This window comes from Ranitomeya variabilis, chromosome 4 (assembly GCF_051348905.1).
Source record: "Ranitomeya variabilis isolate aRanVar5 chromosome 4, aRanVar5.hap1, whole genome shotgun sequence".
Taxonomy (NCBI): Eukaryota; Metazoa; Chordata; class Amphibia; order Anura; family Dendrobatidae; genus Ranitomeya; species Ranitomeya variabilis.
Window position 1 is genome coordinate 240,560,692 of NC_135235.1, and position 23,405 is coordinate 240,584,096.

The 23,405-nt window shown below is 49.9% G+C and overlaps 1 protein-coding gene across 3 annotated transcripts in view; it reads right to left on the minus strand.

Annotated features, from left to right (window-relative positions):
* EIF4G3 (eukaryotic translation initiation factor 4 gamma 3) overlaps positions 1–23,405 on the minus strand; it is a 114,990-nt gene that overhangs the window by 36,684 nt on the left and 54,901 nt on the right. For all 3 annotated transcript variants that reach the window (XM_077260449.1, XM_077260448.1, XM_077260447.1), the window contains exons 4-6: positions 17,033–17,128; positions 16,476–16,508; positions 14,564–14,584 (exon numbers count right to left, since the gene is read on the minus strand). In XM_077260449.1, coding sequence (XP_077116564.1) covers positions 14,564–14,584; positions 16,476–16,508; positions 17,033–17,128 — 150 coding nt within the window. The remainder of the gene's footprint in view (positions 1–14,563; positions 14,585–16,475; positions 16,509–17,032; positions 17,129–23,405) is intronic.

The window sequence follows — 23,405 nt, forward strand, 5'->3', positions numbered from 1 at the left end:
GGAGCGGACAAGAAGTGAGCGAGAGCCAGCATGGAGGAGCGGACAAGAAGTGAGCGAGAGCTGCATGGAGGAGCGGACAAGAAGTGAGCGAGAGGCAGCATGGAGCAGCGGGCAAGAAGTGAGCAAGAGCAGTGAGCAAGAGCAGCATGGAGGAGCGAACAAGAAGTGAGCGAGAGCCAGCATGGAGGAGCAGACAAGAAGTGAGCGAGAGCCAGCATGGAGGAGCGGACAAGAAGTGAGCGAGAGGCAGCATGGAGGAGCAGGCAAGAAGTGAGCGAGAGCCAGCATGGAGGAGCAGACAAGAAGTGAGCGAGAGGCAGCATGGAGGAGCGGACAAGAAGTGAGCAAGAGCCAGCAAGGAGGAGCGGGCAAGAAGTGAGCGAGAGCCAGCATGGAGGAGCGGGCAAGAAGTGAGCGAGAGCCAGCATGGAGGAACGGACAAGAAGTGAGCGAGAGCTGCATGGAGGAGCGGACAAGAAGTGAGCAAGAGCTGCATGGAGGAGAGGACAGGAAGTGAGCGACAGCTGCATGGAGGAGCGGACAAGAAGAGAGCGAGAGCCAGCAGGGAGGAGCAGACAAGAAGTGAGCGAGAGCCAGCATGGAGGAGCAGACAAGAAGTGAGCGAGAGGCAGCAGGGAGGAGCGGGCAAGAAGTGAGCGAGAGCCAGCAAGGAGGAGCGGGCAAGAAGTGAGCGAGAGCCAGCAAGGAGGAGCGGGCAAAAAGTGAGCGAGAGCCAGCATGGAGGAGCAGACAACAAGTGAGCGAGAGGCAGCATGGAGGAGCGGGCAAGAAGTGAGCGAGAGCCAGCATGGAGGAGCAGACAAGAAGTGAGCGAGACAGCAGGGAGGAGCGGGCAAGAAGTGAGCGAGAGCCAGCAAGGAAAAGCGGGCAAGAAGTGAGCGAGAGCCAGCATGGAGGAGCAGTCAAGAAGTGAGCGAGAGCCAGCATGGAGGAGCGGGCAAGAAGTGAGCAAGAGCCAGCATGGAGGAGCGGACAAGAAGTGAGCGAGAACCAGCATGGAGGAGCGGGCAAGAAGTGAGCGAGAACCAGCATGGAGGAGCGGGCAAGAAGTGAGCAGGAGCCAGCAAGGAGGAGCGGGCAAGAAGTGAGCGAGAGCCAGCATGGAGGAGCAAAAAAGTGAGCGAGAGCCAGTAGGGAGGAGTGGACAGGAAGTGAGCGAGAGCTGCATGGAGGAGCAGGCAAGAAGTAAGCGAGAGCTGCATGGAAGAGCAGGCAAGAAGTGAGTGAGAGCCAGCAGGGAGGAGCGGACAAGAAGTGAGCGAGAGCCAGCAGGGAGGAGTGGGCAAGAAGTGAGCGAGAGCCAGCAGGGAGGAGCGAGCAAGAAGTGAGCGAGAGGCAGCATGGAGGAGCGGACAAGAAGTGAGCGAGAACCAGCATGGAGGAGCGGGCAAGAAGTGAGCGAGAGCTGCATGGAGGAGCGGACAAGAAGTGAGCGAGAGCTGCATGGAGGATCGGACAAGAAGTGAGCGAGAGCCAGCATGGAGGAGCGGACAAGAAGTGAGCGAGAGCCAGCAGGGAAAAGCGGGCAAGAAGTGAGCGAGAGCCAGCATGGAGGAGCAGACAAGAAGAGAGCGAGAGCCAGCATGGAGGAGCGGACAAGAAGTGAGCGAGAGCAGCATGGAGGAGCGGACAAGAAGTGAGCGAGAGGCAGCATGGAGGAGCGGACAAGAAGTGAGCGAGAACCAGCATGGAGGAGCGGGCAAGAAGTGAGCGAGAGCTGCATGGAGGAGCGGACAAGAAGTGAACGAGAGCTGCATGGAGGATCGGACAAGAAGTGAGCGAGAGCCAGCATGGAGGAGTGGACAAGAAGTGAGCGAGAGCCAGCAGGGAGAAGCGGGCAAGAAGTGAGCGAGAGCCAGCATGGAGGAGCGGACAAGAAGTGAGCGGGAGCTGCATGGAGGAGCGGACAAGAAGTGAGCGAGAGCTGCATGGAGGATCGGACAAGAACTGAGTGAGAGCCAGCATGGAGGAGCGGACAAGAAGAGAGCGAGAGCCAGCATGGAGGAGCGGACAAGAAGTGAGCGAAAGCAGCATGGAGGAGCGGACAAGAAGTGAGCGAGAGCTGCATGGAGGATCGGACAAGAAGTGAGCGAGAGCCAGCATGGAGGAGCGGACAAGTGAGCGAGAGCTGCATGGAGGTGCGGACAAGAAGTGAGCGAGAGGCAGCATGGAGGAGCAGACAAGAAGTGAGCGAGAGCTACATGGAGGAGCGGGCAAGAAGTGAGTGAGAGCTGCATGGAGGAGCAGACAAGAAGTGAGCGAGAGCCAGCAAGGAGGAGCGGACAAGAAGTGAGCGAGAGCTGCATGGAGGAGCGGACAAGAAGTGAGCGAGAACCAACATGGAGGAGCGGGCAAGAAGTGAGCGAGAGCTGCATGGAGGAGCGGACAAGAAGTGAGCGAGAGCTGCATGGAGGATCGGACAAGAAGTGAGCGAGAGCCAGCATGGAGGAGCGGACAAGTGAGCGAGAGCTGCATGGAGGAGCGGACAAGAAGTGAGCGAGAGGCAGCATGGAGGAGCGGACAAGAAGTGAGCGAGAGCCAGCAGGGAGGAGCGGACAAGAAGTGAGCGAGAGCTGCATGGAGGATCGGACAAGAAGTGAGCGAGAGGCAGCATGGAGGAGCGGACAAGAAGTGAGCGAGAGCAGCATGGAGGAGCGGACAAGAAGTGAGCGAGAGGCAGCATGGAGGAGCAGACAAGAAGTGAGCGAGAACCAGCATGGAGGAGCGGGCAAGAAGTGAGCGAGAGCTGCATGGAGGAGCGGACAAGAAGTGAGCGAGAGCTGCATGGAGGATCGGACAAGAAGTGAGCGAGAGCCAGCATGAAGGAGCGGACAAGTGAGCGAGAGCTGCATGGAGGAGCGGACAAGAAGTGAGCGAGAGGCAGCATGGAGGAGCAGACAAGAAGTGAGCGAGAGCTACATGGAGGAGCGGGCAAGAAGTGAGTGAGAGCTGCATGGAGGAGCAGACAAGAAGTGAGCGAGAGCCAGCAAGGAGGAGCGGACAATGTTGTGAATTTGGATTCTGGGCTCCCCCGGTGGCTACTGGTGGAATTGAACTGGTGTCTTCATCTTCTCTGTTCACCTGTTCCCATCAAGATGTGGGAGTCGCTATACAACCTTGCTGCTCTGTTAGTTGCTTGCCGGTCAACAATGTTATCAGAAGCCTCTCTGTGCTTGTTCCTGCTCCTAGACAACTACTAGATAAGTTGGACTCTTGTCCATGTTTGTTTTTGCATTTTTGTTCCAGTTCACAGCTGTAGTTTCGTTACTGTGTCTGGAAAGCTCTTGTGAACAGGAATTGCCACTCTGGTGTTATGAGTTAATGCCAGAGTTTTAAAGTAATTTCTGGATGGTGTTTTGATAGGGTTTTCAGCTGACCATGAAAGTGTCCTTTCTGTCTTCTGCTATGTAGTAAGTGGACCTCAAATTTGCTAAACCTATTTTCATACTACGTTTGTTATTTCATCTTTATTCACCGCCAATACATGTGGGGGGCCTCTGTCTCCTTTCGGGGTATTTCTCTAGAGGTGAGCTAGGACTGATATTTTCCTCTGCTAGCATTATTTAGTCCTCCGGCTGGTGCTGGGCATCTAGAATCAACGTAGGCATGCTACCCGGCCACTGCTAGTTGTGCGTTAGGTTTAGTTCATGGTCAGCTCAGTTCCCATCTTCCCAGAGCTAGTTCCTATATATGCTTATGCTATGTTCTCTTGCCATTGAGATCATGACAGTTTGACCGGCCCACTAAAGGGTTAAAATCCTTGGCTGAGAAAGGAGAGAAATAAGTAGTCTGCTGAAATTTTTTTTTTTTTTTTTTTTCTCTCTCCTTTGAATGGCTCTGTGTCCACCTGTTTGTAATGGATCTTCAGAGTGTAACTGCAGGTTTGAATAATCTCGCCACGAAGGTACAAAATTTGCAAGATTTTGTTTGTCATGCACCTGTATCTGAGCCGAGAATTCCTTTGCCGGAATTTTTCTCGGGGAATAGATCTGGGTTTCAGAATTTTCGAAATAATTGCAAATTATTTTTGTCCCTGAAATCTCGCTCTGCCGGAGACCCTGCACAGCAGGTCAGGATTGTGATTTCCTTGCTCCGGGGCGACCCTCAAGACTGGGCTTTTTCATTGACACCAGGGGATCCTGCGTTGCTCAATGTGGATGCGTTTTTTCTGGCCTTGGGGTTGCTTTATGACGAACCTCATTTGGATCTTCAGGCAGAAAAAACTTTGATGTCCCTATCTCAGGGGCAAGATGAAGCGGAAATTTACTGCCAAAGATTCCGTAAATGGTCTGTGCTTACTCAGTGGAATGAGTGCGCCCTGGCGGCGACTTTCAGAGAGGGTCTCTCTGATGCCATTAAGGATGTTATGGTGGGGTTCCCTGTGCCTGCGGGTCTGAATGAGTCCATGACAATGGCTATTCAGATCGATAGGCGTTTGCGGGAGCGCAAACCAGTGCACCATCTGGCGGTGTCCACTGAGAAGTCGCCAGAGAGTATGCAGTGTGATAGAATTCTGTCCCGAAGCGAGCGGCAGAATTTTAGACGGAAAAATGGGTTGTGTTTCTATTGTGGTGATTCTACTCATGTTATATCAGCATGCTCTAAGCGCACTAAAAAGCTTGGTAAATCTGTTTCCATTTGCACCTTACCGTCTAAGTTTATTCTATCTGTGACCCTGATTTGCTCTTTGTCATCTATTACCACGGACGCCTATGTCGACTCTGGCGCCGCTTTGAGTCTTATGGATTGGTCCTTTGCCAAACGCTGTGGGTATGATTTAGAGCCTTTGGAGACTCCTATTCCTCTGAAGGGGATTGACTCCACCCCATTGGCTAATAATAAACCACAATACTGGACACAAGTAACTATGCGTATTAATCCGGATCACCAGGAGATTATTCGCTTTCTGGTGCTGTATAATCTACATGATGATTTGGTGCTAGGATTGCCTTGGCTGCAATCTCACAACCCAGTCCTCGACTGGAGAGCTATGTCTGTGTTGAGCTGGGGATGTAAGGGGGCTCATGGGGATGTACCTGTGGTTTCCATTTCATCATCTATTCCCTCTGAAATTCCTGAGTTCCTGTCTGACTATCGTGACGTCTTTGAAGAATCCAAGCTTGGTTCGTTACCTCCGCACCGAGAGTGCGATTGTGCCATAGATTTAATCCCGGGTAGTAAATACCCAAAGGGTCGTTTATTTAATCTGTCTGTGCCTGAACACGCTGCTATGCGAGAATATATAAAGGAGTCCTTGGAAAAGGGACATATTCGTCCATCGTCATCTCCCTTAGGAGCCGGTTTTTTCTTTGTGTCAAAAAAAGACGGCTCTTTGAGACCATGTATTGATTATCGGCTTTTGAATAAAATCACTGTTAAATACCAATACCCATTGCCGTTGCTGACTGATTTGTTTGCTCGCATAAAGGGGGCCAAGTGGTTCTCTAAGATTGACCTTCGTGGGGCGTATAATTTGGTGCGAATCAGGCAGGGGGATGAGTGGAAAACCGCATTTAATACGCCCGAGGGCCACTTTGAGTACTTAGTGATGCCTTTTGGTCTTTCAAATGCTCCGTCAGTTTTCCAGTCCTTTATGCATGATATTTTTCGCGATTATTTGGATAAATTTATGATTGTGTATCTGGATGATATTCTGATTTTTTCGGATGACTGGGACTCTCATGTCCAGCAAGTCAGGAGGGTTTTTCAGGTTTTGCGGTCTAATTCTTTGTGTGTGAAGGGTTCTAAGTGTGTTTTTGGGGTACAGAGTATTTCCTTTTTGGGATATATTTTTTCCCCCTCTTCCATTGAAATGGATCCTGTCAAGGTTCAAGCTATTTGTGATTGGACGCAGCCCTCTTCTCTTAAGAGTCTTCAGAAATTTTTGGGCTTTGCTAACTTTTATCGTCGATTTATTGCTGGTTTTTCGGATATTGCTAAGCCATTGACCGATTTGACTAAGAAGGGTGCTGATGTTGCTGATTGGTCCCCTGATGCTGTGGAGGCCTTTCGGGAGCTTAAGCGCCGTTTTTCCTCTGCCCCTGTGTTGCGTCAGCCTGATGTTGCTCTACCTTTTCAGGTTGAGGTCGACGCTTCTGAGATCGGAGCTGGGGCAGTGTTGTCGCAGAAAAGTTCTGACTGCTCCGTGATGAGGCCTTGTGCCTTCTTTTCCCGTAAATTTTCGCCCGCTGAGCGGAATTATGATGTTGGGAATCGGGAGCTTTTGGCCATGAAGTGGGCTTTTGAGGAGTGGCGCCATTGGCTTGAGGGGGCCAGACATCAGGTGGTGGTATTGACTGACCACAAAAATTTGATTTATCTTGAGACCGCCAGGCGCCTGAATCCTAGACAGGCGCGCTGGTCATTATTTTTCTCTCGGTTTAATTTTGTGGTGTCATACCTACCGGGTTCTAAGAATGTTAAGGCGGATGCCCTTTCTAGGAGTTTTGAGCCTGACTCGCCTGGTAACTCTGAGCCCACAGGTATCCTTAAGGATGGAGTGGTATTGTCAGCCGTTTCTCCAGACCTGCGGCGGGCCTTGCAGGAGTTTCAGGCGGATAGACCTGATCGTTGCCCACCTGATAAACTGTTTGTTCCTGATGATTGGACCAGTAGAGTCATCTCTGAGGTTCATTCTTCTGCGTTGGCAGGTCATCCTGGCATTTTTGGTACCAGGGATTTGGTGGCAAGGTCCTTCTGGTGGCCTTCCCTGTCACGACATGTGCGAGGCTTTGTGCAGTCTTGTGACGTTTGTGCTCGGGCCAAGCCTTGTTGTTCTCGGGCTAGTGGATTATTGTTGCCCTTGCCTATTCCTAAGAGGCCTTGGACGCACATCTCGATGGATTTTATTTCAGATCTGCCTGTTTCTCAGAAGATGTCTGTCATCTGGGTGGTGTGTGACCGTTTCTCTAAGATGGTCCATTTGGTTCCTCTGCCCAAGTTGCCTTCTTCTTCCGAGTTGGTTCCTCTGTTTTTTCAAAATGTTGTTCGTTTGCATGGTATTCCTGAGAATATCGTTTCTGACAGAGGGACCCAATTCGTGTCTAGATTTTGGCGGGCATTCTGTGCTAGGATGGGCATAGATTTATCTTTTTCGTCCGCTTTCCATCCTCAGACGAATGGCCAGACCGAGCGGATTAATCAGACCCTGGAGACATATCTGAGGTGTTTTGTGTCTGCTGACCAGGATGATTGGGTTGCTTTTTTGCCATTGGCGGAGTTCGCTCTCAATAATCGGGCCAGCTCTGCCACTTTGGTGTCCCCGTTTTTCTGTAATTCGGGGTTTCATCCTCGATTTTCCTCTGGTCAGGTGGAATCTTCGGATTGTCCTGGAGTGGATGCTGTGGTGGAGAGATTGCATCAGATCTGGGGGCAGGTGGTGGACAATTTGAGGTTGTCCCAGGAGAAGACTCAGCTTTTTGCCAACCGCCACCGTCGTGTTGGTCCTCGGCTTTGTGTTGGGGATTTGGTGTGGTTGTCTTCTCGTTTTGTCCCTATGAGGGTCTCTTCTCCTAAGTTTAAGCCTCGGTTCATCGGCCCGTATAAGATATTGGAGATTCTTAACCCTGTTTCCTTCCGTTTGGACCTCCCTGCATCCTTTTCTATTCATAACGTTTTTCATCGGTCATTATTGCGCAGGTATGAGGTACCGGTTGTGCCTTCCGTTGAGCCTCCTGCTCCGGTGTTGGTTGAGGGTGAGTTGGAGTACGTTGTGGAGAAAATCTTGGACTCTCGTGTTTCCAGACGGAGACTCCAGTATCTGGTCAAGTGGAAGGGATACGGCCAGGAGGATAATTCTTGGGTGAATGCATCTGATGTTCATGCCTCTGATCTGGTTCGTGCCTTTCATAGGGCCCATCCTGATCGCCCTGGTGGTTCTGGTGAGGGTTCGGTGCCCCCTCCTTGAGGGGGGGGTACTGTTGTGAATTTGGATTCTGGGCTCCCCCGGTGGCTACTGGTGGAATTGAACTGGTGTCTTCATCTTCTCTGTTCACCTGTTCCCATCAAGATGTGGGAGTCGCTATACAACCTTGCTGCTCTGTTAGTTGCTTGCCGGTCAACAATGTTATCAGAAGCCTCTCTGTGCTTGTTCCTGCTCCTAGACAACTACTAGATAAGTTGGACTCTTGTCCATGTTTGTTTTTGCATTTTTGTTCCAGTTCACAGCTGTAGTTTCGTTACTGTGTCTGGAAAGCTCTTGTGAACAGGAATTGCCACTCTGGTGTTATGAGTTAATGCCAGAGTTTTAAAGTAATTTCTGGATGGTGTTTTGATAGGGTTTTCAGCTGACCATGAAAGTGTCCTTTCTGTCTTCTGCTATGTAGTAAGTGGACCTCAAATTTGCTAAACCTATTTTCATACTACGTTTGTTATTTCATCTTTATTCACCGCCAATACATGTGGGGGGCCTCTGTCTCCTTTCGGGGTATTTCTCTAGAGGTGAGCTAGGACTGATATTTTCCTCTGCTAGCATTATTTAGTCCTCCGGCTGGTGCTGGGCATCTAGAATCAACGTAGGCATGCTACCCGGCCACTGCTAGTTGTGCGTTAGGTTTAGTTCATGGTCAGCTCAGTTCCCATCTTCCCAGAGCTAGTTCCTATATATGCTTATGCTATGTTCTCTTGCCATTGAGATCATGACAGGACAAGAAGTGAGCGAGAGCTGCATGGAGGAGCGGACAAGAAGTGAGCGAGAACCAACATGGAGGAGCGGGCAAGAAGTGAGCGAGAGCTGCATGGAGGAGCGGACAAGAAGTGAGCGAGAGCTGCATGGAGGATCGGACAAGAAGTGAGCGAGAGCCAGCATGGAGGAGCGGACAAGTGAGCGAGAGCTGCATGGAGGAGCGGACAAGAAGTGAGCGAGAGGCAGCATGGAGGAGCAGACAAGAAGTGAGCAAGAGCTGCATGGAGGAGCGGGCAAGAAGTGAGTGAGAGCTGCATGGAGGAGCAGACAAGAAGTGAGCGAGAGCCAGCAAGGAGGAGCGGACAAGAAGTGAGCAAAAGCTGCATGGAGGAGCGGACAAGAAGTGAGCGAGAGGCAGCATGGAGGAGCAGACAAGAAGTGAGCGACAACCAGCATGGAGGAGCGGACAAGAAGTGAGCGAGAGCAGCATGGAGGAGCGGACAAGAAGTGAGCGAGAGGCAGCATGGAGGAGCAGACAAGGAGTGAGCGAGAACCAGCATGGAGGAGCGGGCAAGAAGTGAGCGAGAGCTGCATGGAGGAGCAGACAAGAAGTGAGCGAGAGCTGTATGGAGGATCGGACAAGAAGTGAGCGGGAGCTGCATGGAGGAGCAGAGAAGAAGTGAGCGAGAGGCAGCATGGAGGAGCAGACAAGAAGTGAGCGAGAACCAGCATGGAGGAGCGGGCAAGAAGTGAGCGAGAGCTGCATGGAGGAGCGGACAAGAAGTGAGCGAGAGCTGCATGGAGGATCGGACAAGAAGTGAGTGAGAGCCAGCATGGAGGAGCGGACAAGTGAGCGAGAGCTGCATGGAGGAGCGGACAAGAAGTGAGCGAGAGCCAGCAAGGAGGAGCGGACAAGAAGTGAGCGAGAGCTGCATGGAGGAGCGGACAAGAAGTGAGCGAGAGGCAGCATGGAGGAGCAGACAAGAAGTGAGCGACAACCAGCATGGAGGAGCGGACAAGAAGTGAGCGAGAGCTGCAAGGAGGAGCGGACAAGAAGTGAGCGAGAGGCAGCATGGAGGAGCAGACAAGAAGTGAGCGACAATCAGCATGGAGGAGCGGACAAGAAGTGAGCGAGAGCAGCATGGAGGAGCGGACAAGAAGTGAGCGAGAGGCAGCATGGAGGAGCAGACAAGAAGTGAGCGAGAACCAGCATGGAGGAGCGGGCAAGAAGTGAGCGAGAGCTGCATGGAGGAGCAGACAAGAAGTGAGCGAGAGCTGTATGGAGGATCGGACAAGAAGTGAGCGGAAGCTGCATGGAGGAGCAGACAGGAAGTGAGCGAGAGCCAGCATGGAGGAGCAGACAAGAAGTGAGCGAGAGCCAGCATGGAGGAGCAGACAAGAAGTGAGCGAGAGCCAGCATGGAGGAGCGGGCAAGAAGACTGGAGGGTAATAATAAGGCCATAATCAGCCGCACACACAACCCAAGGAGACCACCAGACCGGAGGAGACACCGCCGGCACTGAGGAGCCACCACGGGACTACTGCGAGCAGCACGAGGTGAGTGATGGCGAGACCCCCGCTTACACGGCACCTCATACAGCGGGTGCGGAAAGTATTCACACCCCTGAGTACATGGCACCTCATACAGTGGGTGTAAAAAGTATTCACACCCCCGAGGACACGGCACCTCATACAGTGGGTGTGGAAAGTATTCAGACCCCTTTAAATTTTTCACTCTGTTTCATTGCAGCCATTTGGTAAATTGAATAAAGTTCATTTTTTCTCATTATTGTACACTCGGCACCCCATCTTCACTGAAAAAAACAGAAATGTAGACATTTTTGCAATTTTATTTACAAGAAAAACTGAAATATCACATGGTCATAAGTATTCACATCCTTTGCTCAGTATTGAGGAGAAGCACCTTTTGAGCTAGTACAGCCATGAGTCTTCTTGGGAATGATGAAACAAGTTTTTCACCCCTGGATTTGGGGATCCTCTGCCAATCTTCCTTGTAAAACCTCTCCAGTTCCGTCAGGTTGGATGGTGAACGTTGGTGGATGCCATTTTCAGGTCTCTTCAGAGATTCTCCATTTGGTTTAGGTCAGGGCTCTGGCTGGGCCAGTCAAGAATGGTCACAGAGTTGTTCTGAAGCCGCTCCTTTGTTATTTTAGCTGTGTTCTTAGGGTCATTGTCTTGTTGGAGGGTGAACCTTCGGCCAATTCTGAGGTCCAGAGCACTCTGGAAGAGGTTTTCATCCAGGATATCTCTGTACTTGGCCATGTTCATGTTTCCTTCAATGACAACAAGTCGTCCTGTCCCTGCAACTGAAAAACACCCCCATAGCATGATGCTGCCTCCACCATGCTTCACTGTTGGGATTGTATTGGGCAGGTGATGAGCAGTGCCTGGTTTTCTCCACACATACCGCTTAGAATTATCACCAAAAAGGTCTTTCTTCGTCTCATCAGACCAGAGAATGTTATTTCTCATAGTCTGGGAGTCCTTCATGTGTTTTTTTTAGCAAACTCTGTGCGGGCTTTCATATGTCTTGCACTGAGGAGAGGCTTCCGTCGGGCCACTCTGCCATAAAGGCCCGACTGGTGGAGGCTGCAGTGATAGTTGACTTTGTGGAACTTTCTCCCATCTCCCTACTGCTTCTCTGGAGCTCAGCCACGGTGATCTTGGGGTTCTTCTTTGCCTCTCTCACCAAGGCTCTTCTCCCACGATTGCTCAGTTTGGCTGGATGGCCAGGTCTAGGAAGACTTCTGGTGGTCCCAAACTTCTCCCATTTAAGGATTATGGAGGCCACTGTGCTTTTAGGAACCTTGAGTACTGCAGAAATTCTGTTGTAACCTTGGCCAGATCTGTGCCTTGCCACAATTCTGTCTCTGAGCTCCTTGGCCAGTTCCTTTGACCTCATGATCCTCATTTGGTCTGACATGCACTGTGAGCGGTGAGGTCTTATATAGACAGGTGTGCGCCTTTCCAAATCATCTATCAGTTTAATTACACACAGCTGGACGCCAATGAAGGAGTAGAACCATCTCAAGGGGGATCACAAGGAAATGGACAGCATGTGACTTACATATAAGTGTCTGAGCAAAGGGTCTGAATACTTATGAGCATGTGATATTTCAGTTTTTCTTTTTTATTAAACTTGCAAAAATTTCTACATTTCTGTTTTTTTTCAGTCAAGATGGGGTGCAGAGTGTACATTAAGGAGACAAAATGAACTTTCCTGAATTTACCAAATGGCTGCAATGAAACAGAATGAAAAATGTAAAGGGGTCTGAATACTTTCAGCACCTACTGTATACAGGACTGAGAGCGAGAAAATGAGGTTGAACTGCCATAAAGCAAAATACCACACACAGCAGCTGTCCGAGCCAGCGCTGCGCATGCAGAGACAAGCACACATCCAGAGCCACACACACAGACACACACAACACACACCCCCCCAGAGCCCCACGCACGCACACACACCCACACACAGACACACACACACATCCAGAGCCGCACACAGACACACACCCCCCCAGAGCCCCACGCATGCGCGCGCACACACAGACACACACACACATCCAGAGACACACAGACACACAAAGACACACACCCCCAGAGTCCCACGCACGCGCGCACAGACACACACAAACCAGAGACACACACACAGACACACACCCCCAGAGTCCCACGCACGCGCACACACACAGACACACACACACATCCAGAGACACACACACAGACAAACACACACAGACACACATCCAGAGACACACACACAGACACACAAAGACACACACCCCCAGAGTCCCACGCACGCGCGCACACACACAGACACACACACAACCAGAGGCACACACACAGACACACACACACCCCCAGAGTCCCAAGCACGCGCACACACACAGACATACACACAAATCCAGAGACACACACACCAGACACACACACACCCCCCCAGAGTCCCACGCACGCGCACACACACAGACACACACACACACATCCAGAGCCGCACACACCCCCAGAGCCGCACACACACACACCCAGAGCCACACACACACATATCCAGAGCCGCACACACAGACACACACACACACATATCCAGAGACACAGACACACACACATCCACCCAGAGCCGCACACACACACTGTCACGATAATATGAATATGCCATGTTTTGAGTACATACCAAAATGGTCCATGGCTTTTCAGACCCATGCCTATGGGTGATGACAGCCCCGTTCGCCTGAGGAAGAAACTGCTTTTCTCCTTCTGCCTCTGCCTGCCTGTGTAATCCTAAACCCGTCATTTCCCCCCTCCCAGCCAAATGTTTATGGCTTGGTGCTGCGAAAACCAGACTCTGTGTAAAACTCCTCATTCCCCCCTCCCACCTGATACTGGCCAAAACTGGTACAGCAAGCATGGGATTCTATTGTTCTTTTAAGGTTATGTATATTGGCACCGATCCGGGCTAGAGATATAAAAGATATAAGGATTATATATTCTGGATGTCCATTGAGAGATCTATTGCTCACGGAAATCGCTAGGAGCTAAACCCAACGATTGCAAGGAGCGGGTTTCTCCGTAAGCGGGTCATGTATCTACACCATGCTTACACTTAAAATATTCCCCCCAACGTAGTGCACATCCTGATCATGGTGACGTTCGTACACATGGTTCATACAGCGAGCTATGTGAGCTATGTATAAAAATGGTCTGTCACAGCTCTAAGAAAGGAGAGGATTCAGCCCGAGTGAGGTCACCACCGGGGAGTGCCTTGGTTTTAGACTGGGAAATAAGTGAGTGAAGCATAACTCTTCACGTGTCTTTTGTCCGGCGTCTAGCTGCTATAGAGATATGTGATATGCATCTTGATGTGTCCCCTTGAGCACATGGGCAGCCAGGAGATGAAATGATCTGAACGAAATGTAAGTGTTCTTTCAACTTTAATCCCATTTTATTTTTAATTGTACTGTACATACGATACTTGTCTACTTTATAATATCTTTTTTATACAACTGTAAACACTGCCTACCTTTTTTAGAGTAAAATATAAAATTACTAGCTTGTCTCTCCATGCCCTATAACGTACGGTCACGTCCTCTGAAGTGAATTACGCTACTAATCTGGACCCGTTAATAATTAAGAAATCGGAGCGGGTGGCAGCGGAATTTGTTCCTGCCTGAGTTGGAGTAGTTATATCGCCCTCACTGCAGTGTGCCCATTAGCCAGTACAAAGTAAGGCAGCCTTTCTGGCGACTAATTATCATAGGTGCAGTACCCGGTCTAACCTGAAATTAAGGGGCGCCAGAGAGCTGCAAGGTCCAAACCGGAACTGGGATGTGGGATATAGACAAATCCCCTTCAGAAAGAACCAGGGGCAACCAAACAACCCTGGTTCATGACAAATTGGTGAGAGTGGTGGGGATATGATAAAGGCATCCTCCCCGTGAACCGTGACACACACACACACATATCCATAGCCGCACACACTCACACCCACACCCATCCAAAGCCGCACACACACACACTGCTGCGAGATAGAGGGACGTCTCCAGGGGAGTAGAACAATAAGAATGTAGACTGCAACGGGGTCTCCATTTGAGGTCCTGCACAACATATGCTGAGCTGTCCATTGTGCTGCAGCTCTGGTGTGAGAAGAGGAGAAGAAAAGACACGATGGAGGCGATAATGATGGTGTTGTATGGAGGCGCTCTATGGAGGTGTCATATGGAGGCGCTCTATGGAGGTGTTACATGGAGGCGCTCTATGGAAGTGTCATACAGAGGCGCTCTATGGAGGTGTTATATGGAGGCGCTCTATGGAGAGAAGATTAAGTCATGTGTGCACAGCTGCAACGCCTGTGAGGACCGCTCACCGCACGCTGTGCACACATACAGGATATTAGACAATTACCTGAATGGGCCTGAATCCTCCCTTGAATAAATGAATGCAGCAGAAACCAATGAGACAGGACAGAGAGGTCAGTAACATGTGATCACACAGGCTCCCCCCTCCAGACCAGCGCTCTGGTGTCACCTGCACGACTCCCATCCCGACCAGCGCTCTGGTGTCACCCGTAGGACTCCCCTCCCGACCAGCGCTCTGGTGTCACCAGCAGGACTCCCCTCCCGACCAGCGCTCTGGTGTCTCCCGCAGGACTCCCCTCCCGACCAGCGCTCTGGTGTCTCCCGCAGGACTCCCCTCCCGACCAGCGCTCTGGTGTCACCCGCAGGACTCCCCTCCCGACCAGCGCTCTGGTGTCACCCACAGGACTCCCCTCCCGACCAGCGCTCTGGTGTCTCCCGCAGGACTCCGCTCTCGACCAGCGCTCTGGTGTCACCCGCAGGACTCCCCTCCCGACAAACACTCTGGTGTCACCCGCAGGACTGCCCTACCGACCAGCGCTCTGGTGTCACCCGCAGGACTCCCCTCCCGACCAGCGCTTTAGTGTCACCCGCAGGACTCCACTCTTGACCAGCGCTCTGGTGTCACCCGCAGGACTCCCCTACCGACCAGCGCTCCACAGTCACCTGCAGGACTCCCCTACTGAGCAGTGCTCCACAGTCACCTGCAGGACTCCTCTCCTGAGCAGTGCTCCACAGTCACCTGCAGGATTCCCCTCCCGAGCAGTGCTCCAGTCACCTGCAGGACTCCCCTCCTGAGCAGCGCTCCACAGTCACCTGCAGGACTCCCCTCCCAAGCAGTGCTCCGGTCACCTGCAGCTGCCCTACAGCCCCCACTCGATGCCTCCGCTACCCTACCCGATGACTCCGCTACCCTACAGATCACACCTGACACCTCCGCTACCCTACAGACCCCACTCGATGCCTCCGCTACCCTACAGACTTCACCCGACGCCTCTGCTACCCTACAGCTCACACAATGCCTCTGCTACCCTACAGACCCCACCGACGCCTCCACTACCCTACAGACCCCACCGACGCCTCCGCTACCCTACAGACCCCACTCGACGCCTCCACTACCCTACAGACCTCACCCGACACCTCCACTACTCTACAGTCCCCACCCAATGCCTACGCTACCCTACAGCTCACGCCTGATGCCTCTGCTACCCTACAGCCCCCATCCGATGCCTCCGCTACCCTACAGCTCACACCCGACGCCTGAGCTATCCTACAGCCCCCACCCGGTGCCTCCGCTACCCTACAGACCCCAATCGATGTCTCCACTACCTTACAAACCCCATCCGAGGCCTCCGCCACCCCACAGACCCCACTCGATGACTCCGCTACCCTACAGACCCCATGCGACGCCTATACTACCCTACAGCTCACGCCTGCTACCCTACAGACCCCACTCGATGCCTCCTCTACCCTACAGACCCCACCCGATGCCTGCGCTACCCTACAGCCCCCACCCGATGACTCTGCTACCCTACAGCCCCCACCCGATGCCTCCGCTACCCTACAGACCCCACCCGATGCCTCTGCTACCCTACAGACCCCACCCGATGCCTCTGCTACCCTACAAACCCCACTTGATACCTCTGCTACCCTACAAACCCCACTTGATGCCACCACTACCCTACAGCCCACACCCGACGCCTCCACTACACTACAGCTCACACCTGACGCCTCTGCTACCCTACAGACCCCATCCGTCGCATCCGCTACACCTCAGCCCCCACCCGACGCCCTACAGCCTTCACCTGACGACTCCAGTGCCGGTATTTCTCCTAAGCTGATGGGTGGTTTCTAAACAGTTAAACCTTTGGCAGAGTCCCATTAACCACAATGCACATTAAGAGGTTTGTCAGTGACGGGCCACAAGTGGGGTCTGACAAGGTTGGTGAAAGTTACGGTACCTGGTGATGTGTTGGTCGAGGTCCAGCTGCAAACTATAGAAAGGAGCGAAAAGACAATCACAAAGTAGAGGGACAGACACACAAGATAAAGATGCAGAGGAAAAGCCAAGGCCCATGGGACAGGAACCATGGGGTCACAACCTACACACCCAACAGTGCAGAAGACATGCTCAGCGACCTAGCACCATCCGGACCACACTGTGCCAGCCGCCGTATCATCTCTATATTCACCCAGCGAGAGACGGCAGATTGCCCAATTTACTAGTCCTGTGGATTAGTGCTCAGGTCACATAATCAGGAAACCCATGAGGAATTACTGCTGCCGCAGACCCCACAAGCCCTACGACAACTACATAAAAGCCAGAATTTCCTGCACAGAGGAATCCTAAGCTTAGACAGCAAGAGACTGCAGGGGGCGTTCCTCACCCACAGCAATGAGCAGATGGGGTGTAGGAATGACTGAGTAAGGGCACAATATACCAGCAGGTGCACAGACCTACTCATCTACAAGGGGCACTGATCACAGCAAGATCTCAGGAGAGAGGGCAAGTACTCACTGGGGTACGGGACTGTGGCTGTGTACTCATCGTCTGCGGAGCCTGAGGGTACACCAGAGTGGGCGCAGATGCACTCTGCCCAGCGGCATAAGAGGCCTAAAAGAGAGAAAGACACCATGAGACACTGGCAAAAAGCATGGAAAAATGTACACGATACACAGTACCACTCCTGTACATATATCCTGCTCAGTACCACTCCTCCTGTTCTGTATATATACACTGCACAGTACCACTCCTCCTGTTCTGTATATATACACTGCACAGTACCACTCCTGCAGTATATATATATATATATATATATATATATATATATATACACAGTATATATATATATATATATATATATATATACACACACTGCACAGTACCACTCCTGCTGTCCTGTATATATACACTGCACAGTACCACTCCTCCTGTATATATACACTGCACAGTACCACTCCTGTACATATACCCTGCTCAGTACCACTCCTCCTGTATATATACACTGCACAGTACCACTCCTCCTGTTCTGTATATATACACTGCACAGTACCACTCCTCTTGTCCTGTATGTGTATATATATATATATATATATATATATATATTCACACACACACACACACACACACACACACACACACTGTACAGCACCACTCCTCCTGTATATATACCCTGCACAGTACCACTCCTGTCCTGTATATATACACTGTACACTACTGCTCTGTCACGATAATGTATACAATGGAGTAGGATTTTTTCATTTTACCTGGTATCACGCACGCTGTGGGCTCTGACCCCCCTTCTCTCTTTGCTTCTGCTGCTGTGTGTGTGAATTCTAAACCTCTCATGCTTTCCCACCACAAGAATGTTTACGACCTCTGTAGCTGCAATAGACAATTCTCTCATCTAGTACCAGCTGAAACTGGTCTAGTCTCTCTCAAAAGACATGAGGTTCTTTGTTCTATTATAGTAAGACTAGATTGTGGCCCGATTCTAACGCATCGGGTATTCTAGAATATGCATGTCCCCGCAGTATATGGACAATGATGATTCCAGAATTCGCGGCAGACTGTGCCCGTCGCTGATTGGTCGAGGCAACCTTTATGACATCATCGTCGCCATGGCAACCATTATGACATCTACGTCGATACTGTGCCCGTCGCTGATTGGTCGAGGCCTGGCGGCCTCGACCAATCAGAGACGCGGGATTTCCAGGACAGACAAACAGACAGAAAAACCCTTAGACAATTATATATATAGATATTGGACCACTGATTTGGGCTAGGAAAATAAGGAGTACATATTGCGAACTCCCATCGGTAGATCTGTCAATCACTGTAAGCGCTAGCAGCTAGACACGAGTACAAAGTGAGGATTTCTCCTGAACCATGTGGACCAACTAGTCCGAGTGCGGTATCATTAGAAAGCAAATTTTAATATAAGATGAATGATGGGTGTGCTGTGTCTCTGCCATGTTCTGAAGCCAAGATATGAGAATTATAAGTATTGCTGGTACAATCTGTAACTTTGAGGAGGGAAGGGTGAAAGCAAACCAGCCCCTTTAGTGATGTCACAAGTCTGCAGGTATAAGTTACTGCACTCAACCCAGCCTTCATTCTTGCCTGGGATTTCACTACAGAAAGACTTCCTGATGCACTGGGATATTTGGCTCCGCCTACCAGCATGGTTAGCTGAAATGATCTAAGCAAATGTGAGTTTTATCTTTTTTTAATCCATGTTTTTATAATTGCTGTACATACTTTAAATTGTTTCATATTGTAAAATCTTGATATACCTTTTATAAACACTGCCTAATCTTTTTATGGAGTAAAAGTTATAATATTTATAATTTCGTTCCCTTGCTCTAAAACGTTCCCTAAGTCTTCTGAAGTTAATTACGCTACTAAATTGGGATGGCTGTGAACCCCTCTCTATGAGAAATCTAAGCTTTGAGAAAGAACAAGCTATTGTTCAAAACGCGTAACCTGTTACTCATTATCATGTGAATTCATCCTACTGGACTTCATGTTATATTCACAATAAATTTGGAATTTTTTGGAAGCTGGATTTTCCTTTTCTTGTTATATAAGCCATTGTCTGGCTGCGGCCTGTTGTGAATTTGGATTCTGGGCTCCCCCGGTGGCTACTGGTGGAATTACTGGTGTTTTCATCTTCTCTGTTCACCTGTTCCCATCAAGATGTGGGAGTCGCTATATAACCTTGCTGCTCTGTTAGTTGCTTGCCGGTCAACAATGTTATCAGAAGCCTCTCTGTGCTTGTTCCTGCTCCTAGACAACTACTAGATAAGTTGGACTCTTGTCCATGTTTGTTTTTGCATTTTTGTTCCAGTTCACAGCTGTAGTTTCGTTACTGTGTCTGGAAAGCTCTTGTGAACAGTAATTGCCACTCTGGTGTTATGAGTTAATGCCAGAGTTTTAAAGTAATTTCTGGATGGTATTTTGATAGGGTTTTCAGCTGACCATGAAAGTGTCCTTTCTGTCTTCTGCTATGTAGTAAGTGGACCTCAAATTTGCTAAACCTATTTTCATACTACGTTTGTTATTTCATCTTTATTCACCGCCAATACATGTGGGGGGCCTCTGTCTCCTTTCGGGGTATTTCTCTAGAGGTGAGCTAGGACTGATATTTTCCTCTGCTAGCATTATTTAGTCCTCCGGCTGGTGCTGGGCATCTAGAATCAACGTAGGCATGCTACCCGGCCACTGCTAGTTGTGCGTTAGGTTTAGTTCATGGTCAGCTCAGTTCCCATCTTCCAAGAGCTAGTTCCTATATATGCTTATGCTATGATCTCTTGCCATTGAGATCATGACAGTTTGACCGGCCCGCAAAGTGTTAATTGTTTGGGCTGAAGCAGGAGAAAAAGAAGTGTTCAAGGGAAATTTTTTTTTTTTTTCCTTCAGAGTTTTGCTGCCTAGCCCTTAATTGCTGTCTAGCTGCTTCTTACCTCCTCTTAATCTTTGAATGGCTCTGTGTCCACCTGTTTGTAATGGATCTTCAGAGTGTAACTGCAGGTTTGAATAATCTCGCCACGAAGGTACAAAATTTGCAAGACTTTGTTTGTCATGCACCTGTATCTGAGCCGAGAATTCCTTTGCCGGAATTTTTCTCGGGGAATAGATCTGGGTTTCAGAATTTTCGAAATAATTGCAAATTATTTTTGTCCCTGAAATTTCGCTCTGCCGGAGACCCTGCACAGCAGGTCAGGATTGTGATTTCCTTGCTCCGGGGCGACCCTCAAGACTGGGCTTTTTCATTGACACCAGGGGATCCTGCGTTGCTCAATGTGGATGCGTTTTTTCTGGCCTTGGGGTTGCTTTATGACGAACCTCATTTGGAGCTTCAGGCAGAAAAAACTTTGATGTCCCTATCTCAGGGGCAAGATGAAGCGGAAATTTACTGCCAAAGATTCCGTAAATGGTCTGTGCTTACTCAGTGGAATGAGTGCGCCCTGGCGGCGACTTTCAGAGAGGGTCTCTCTGATGCCATTAAGGATGTTATGGTGGGGTTCCCTGTGCCTGCGGGTCTGAATGAGTCCATGACAATGGCTATTCAGATCGATAGGCGTTTGCGGGAGCGCAAACCAGTGCACCATCTGGCGGTGTCCACTGAGAAGTCGCCAGAGAGTATGCAGTGTGATAGAATTCTGTCCCGAAGCGAGCGGCAGAATTTTAGACGGAAAAATGGGTTGTGTTTCTATTGTGGTGATTCTACTCATGTTATATCAGCATGCTCTAAGCGCACTAAAAAGCTTGATAAATCTGTTTCCATTTGCACCTTACCGTCTAAGTTTATTCTATCTGTGACCCTGATTTGCTCTTTGTCATCTATTACCACGGACGCCTATGTCGACTCTGGCGCCGCTTTGAGTCTTATGGATTGGTCCTTTGCCAAACGCTGTGGGTATGATTTAGAGCCTTTGGAGACTCTTATTCCTCTGAAGGGGATTGACTCCACCCCATTGGCTAATAATAAACCACAATACTGGACACAAGTGACTATGCGTATTAATCCGGATCACCAGGAGATTATTCGCTTTCTGGTGCTGTATAATCTACATGATGATTTGGTGCTAGGATTGCCTTGGCTGCAATCTCACAACCCAGTCCTCGACTGGAGAGCTATGTCTGTGTTGAGCTGGGGATGTAAGGGGGCTCATGGGGATGTACCTGTGGTTTCTATTTCATCATCTATTCCCTCTGAAATTCCTGAGTTCCTGTCTGACTATCGTGACGTCTTTGAAGAATCCAAGCTTGGTTCATTACCTCCGCACCGGGAGTGCGATTGTGCCATAGATTTAATCCCGGGTAGTAAATACCCAAAGGGTCGTTTATTTAATCTGTCTGTGCCTGAACATGCTGCTATGCGAGAATATATAAAGGAGTCCTTGGAAAAGGGACATATTCGTCCATCGTCATCTCCCTTAGGAGCCGGTTTTTTCTTTGTGTCAAAAAAAGACGGCTCTTTGAGACCATGTATCGATTATCGGCTTTTGAATAAAATCACTGTAAAATATCAATACCCATTGCCGTTGCTGACTGATTTGTTTGCTCGCATAAAGGGGGCCAAGTGGTTCTCTAAGATTGACCTTCGTGGGGCGTATAATTTGGTGCGAATCAGGCAGGGGGATGAGTGGAAAACCGCATTTAATACGCCCGAGGGCCACTTTGAGTATTTAGTGATGCCTTTTGGTCTTTCAAATGCTCCGTCAGTTTTCCAGTCCTTTATGCATGATATTTTTCGCGATTATTTGGATAAATTTATGATTGTGTATCTGGATGATATTCTGATTTTTTCGGATGACTGGGACTCTCATGTCCAGCAAGTCAGGAGGGTTTTCCAGGTTTTGCGGTCTAATTCTTTGTGTGTGAAGGGTTCTAAGTGTGTTTTTGGGGTACAGAGGATTTCCTTTTTGGGATATATTTTTTCTCCCTCTTCCATTGAAATGGATCCTGTCAAGGTTCAAGCTATTTGTGATTGGACGCAGCCCTCTTCTCTTAAGAGTCTTCAGAAATTTTTGGGCTTTGCTAACTTTTATCGTCGATTTATTGCTGGTTTTTCGGATATTGCTAAACCATTGACCGATTTGACTAAGAAGGGTGCTGATGTTGCTGATTGGTCCCCTGACGCTGTGGAGGCCTTTCGGGAGCTTAAGCGCCGTTTTTCCTCTGCCCCTGTGTTGCGTCAGCCTGATGTTGCTTTACCTTTTCAGGTTGAGGTCGACGCTTCTGAGATCGGAGCTGGGGCAGTGTTGTCGCAGAAAAGTTCTGACTGCTCCGTGATGAGGCCTTGTGCCTTCTTTTCCCGTAAATTTTCGCCCGCTGAGCGGAATTATGATGTTGGGAATCGGGAGCTTTTGGCCATGAAGTGGGCTTTTGAGGAGTGGCGCCATTGGCTTGAGGGGGCCAGACATCAGGTGGTGGTATTGACTGACCACAAAAACTTGATTTATCTTGAGACCGCCAGGCGCCTGAATCCTAGACAGGCGCGCTGGTCATTATTTTTCTCTCGGTTTAATTTTGTGGTGTCGTACCTACCGGGTTCTAAGAATGTTAAGGCGGATGCCCTTTCTAGGAGTTTTGAGCCTGACTCGCCTGGTAACTCTGAGCCCACAGGTATCCTTAAGGATGGAGTGGTATTGTCAGCTGTTTTTCCAGACCTGCGGCGGGCCTTGCAGGAGTTTCAGGCGGATAGACCGGATCGTTGCCCACCTGATAAACTGTTTGTTCCTGATGATTGGACCAGTAGAGTCATCTCTGAGGTTCATTCGTCTGCGTTGGCAGGTCATCCTGGCATTTTTGGTACCAGGGATTTGGTGGCAAGGTCCTTCTGGTGGCCTTCCCTGTCACGAGATGTGCGAGGCTTTGTGCAGTCTTGTGACGTTTGTGCTCGGGCCAAGCCTTGTTGCTCTCGGGCTAGTGGATTATTGTTGCCCTTGCCTATTCCTAAGAGGCCTTGGACGCACATCTCGATGGATTTTATTTCAGATCTGCCTGTTTCTCAGAAGATGTCTGTCATCTGGGTGGTGTGTGACCGTTTCTCTAAGATGGTCCATTTGGTTCCTCTGCCCAAGTTGCCTTCTTCTTCCGAGTTGGTTCCTCTGTTTTTTCAAAATGTTGTTCGTTTGCATGGTATTCCTGAGAATATCATTTCTGACAGAGGGACCCAATTCGTGTCTAGATTTTGGCGGGCATTCTGTGCTAGGATGGGCATAGATTTGTCTTTTTCGTCCGCTTTCCATCCTCAGACGAATGGCCAGACCGAGCGGACTAATCAGACCCTGGAGACATATCTGAGGTGTTTTGTGTCTGCTGACCAGGATGATTGGGTTGCTTTTTTGCCATTGGCAGAGTTCGCTCTCAATAATCGGGC